The sequence below is a fragment of the Pundamilia nyererei genome, unplaced genomic scaffold (assembly GCF_000239375.1).
Source record: "Pundamilia nyererei isolate P.nyererei 1_Seehausen unplaced genomic scaffold, PunNye1.0 scaffold00004, whole genome shotgun sequence".
Classification (NCBI taxonomy): Eukaryota; Metazoa; Chordata; class Actinopteri; order Cichliformes; family Cichlidae; genus Pundamilia; species Pundamilia nyererei.
The window spans coordinates 3,456,245-3,458,250 of record NW_005187405.1 but is presented as its reverse complement, the minus strand read 5'-3'; the positions used below and the strand labels follow the sequence as shown (position 1 = coordinate 3,458,250).

Sequence of the window (2,006 nt, the reverse complement as noted above, 5' to 3'; positions counted from 1 at the left end):
CGATTTTTAGAAAATGAACGAACATGTGTAGATTGAGTCCAAACGGTTCTCATGTGCTCTCCTTTTTCCGATGCCGTAATTTAGGAACGTGTTGGGTACCCGAAAGCATAAAATGTTGACACCTAGCGAAAATTATTACGCTTTGGGAGTGAGAACGAACGTGTCTGACCACTACCGGCACACTTTTGCACCGGAGGTTTTCGGAAAGCTTTTATTTTGGTATTTCCGCTGATCCGTGCAATAAATTTGCATGTTAGCCTAAACATTTAGATTTAACATTTAGCATTTAGATTTAATATTTAGATTTAGATTTAAATATAATATTTAGATTTAACATTTAACATTTAACATTTAGATTTAAATATAATATTTAGATTTAACATTTAACATTTAGATTTAACATTTAGATTTAGATTTAAATATAATATTTAGATTTAACATTTAGATTGAATATTTAACATTTAGATTTAACATTTAAAATTCTGTTTTAAATATGAAAAGTTACAAATATTTTACTAAATGTTGTAAAAAATGACTTGTTTTGAGCTAAATGTGGAAAAATGTTGCCGTTAATTTCAGCATGTTTCACTTTACAAACGGCGCCCCATAGCTGTTGTCCTCCAGCTGCCAGTGTGGTTTAACCTGCACTGCTGTGGACAGCTACAGTAGCATCTGAGCCTGCAGAGCATCGCTGACGGGGACTCAGGCAGTGAAACCATCACTGGGTGCACATAAAAATTGGTGTATAATGTTACAGCAAACAGTCATGTTAAATTCAGAGTTAAGGTGGCATGTCATTCTGCTGCAGTAATCACAGCTACGGTCTGTCTCTACGGCGGTTCTAATAAAGCTGCAGAACCAGTAAATCTAGCACCCTTTGTAAACACAGTGGTGCAGATTTAAACCCCAGCATGCAGCAGCAGCGAGGGCTATACTGACTAACTGTAGTTTAATAATTTAAATAATACTTTATAGTAATGCAGAAAAGCCTTTCTCCATAGGTGATACTAGATAAGGGAGAGGTAACACACAAGTTTTTGTGAGGGACTCTAAAGTTAGTGTTGCCTTGATCCTTGAGGGCCTCTGTTGTGATGTTATTCCCAGCCTAGTGGTTTGAGCTACATTACATCAGCTCTGACCCAGCCCACCCTAAACCTAACAACTAATCACAGCAGAGCGTCCCTCACACTGCCACGCCTCTGGCTGAGCTAATGATTTGGTCTGGATGCATTTTGTGCTTGGCAGCATTGTTTATAAAAATAAATAAATAAAGCTACAAATAAAGATATATTGGCAGTACAAATCCCAGAGGATGTGTCAGGAACATTTTACTCATAACTTATTACCTTAATTATGTTGAGTGTGTATGACTCCCATGTTGGCTTGTTTTCAGAAAGCTTAAATGAAAAAGCTGAGTCAGCTCTCGTCAGCACCATTAAGGAGGCGGCCGCAGCTTCCTCCAGCGAGCTTCAGGATAATCCCAGTGATGGGGAAAGGATGACCGCTGAGCTGAGAGACATCATCAGCCAGTTCATGCAGAAGGTGTGTTTGAAAATGACTACAGCTATTGTACAATTAAACGCACACATATTTTAAATGTTTACAAACCTTCTGCTCTTCAGGTGGATGAATTTAGATATACTGTGAGCAACATGGCTGTAAGCACAGAAGAAAAGCAAATGGTAAGGATCCTTTACATCCTACATGTAAGGTAAACTACATTTCAAGCACAATTTGGGGCCTGCTTTTTTGTGCATTAGTATAGACCTGATCCTTTTGCAGATGTTGAGGAGCATGATGGAGGCTCAAGACCAGTTGGAAAGAAACTACATCAGTAAGAAGGAGGAGCACAGAGCTCTGGAGATGCAAAACTACATGGGCTTATCCAGGAACACTGGCACTTTTGATGCTAACAGGTCAGAGAGACCCCGGGGTGGCAGCTGTAAGTGTCAGTATCATGTTTGTGCACCCATTTATGTGTGTGTGTGTGTGTGTGTGTGTGTGTG

General features: G+C 39.2%; 1 protein-coding gene across 3 annotated transcripts in view; it reads left to right on the top strand.

Annotated features, from left to right (window-relative positions):
* The window catches only part of aknad1 (AKNA domain containing 1), a 12,079-nt gene that overhangs the window by 5,015 nt on the left and 5,058 nt on the right, over positions 1-2,006 (top strand). For all 3 annotated transcript variants that reach the window (XM_013911827.1, XM_013911828.1, XM_013911830.1), the window contains exons 6-8: positions 1,394-1,542; positions 1,623-1,682; positions 1,783-1,916. In XM_013911827.1, the coding sequence (XP_013767281.1) occupies positions 1,394-1,542; positions 1,623-1,682; positions 1,783-1,916 (343 nt within the window). The remainder of the gene's footprint in view (positions 1-1,393; positions 1,543-1,622; positions 1,683-1,782; positions 1,917-2,006) is intronic.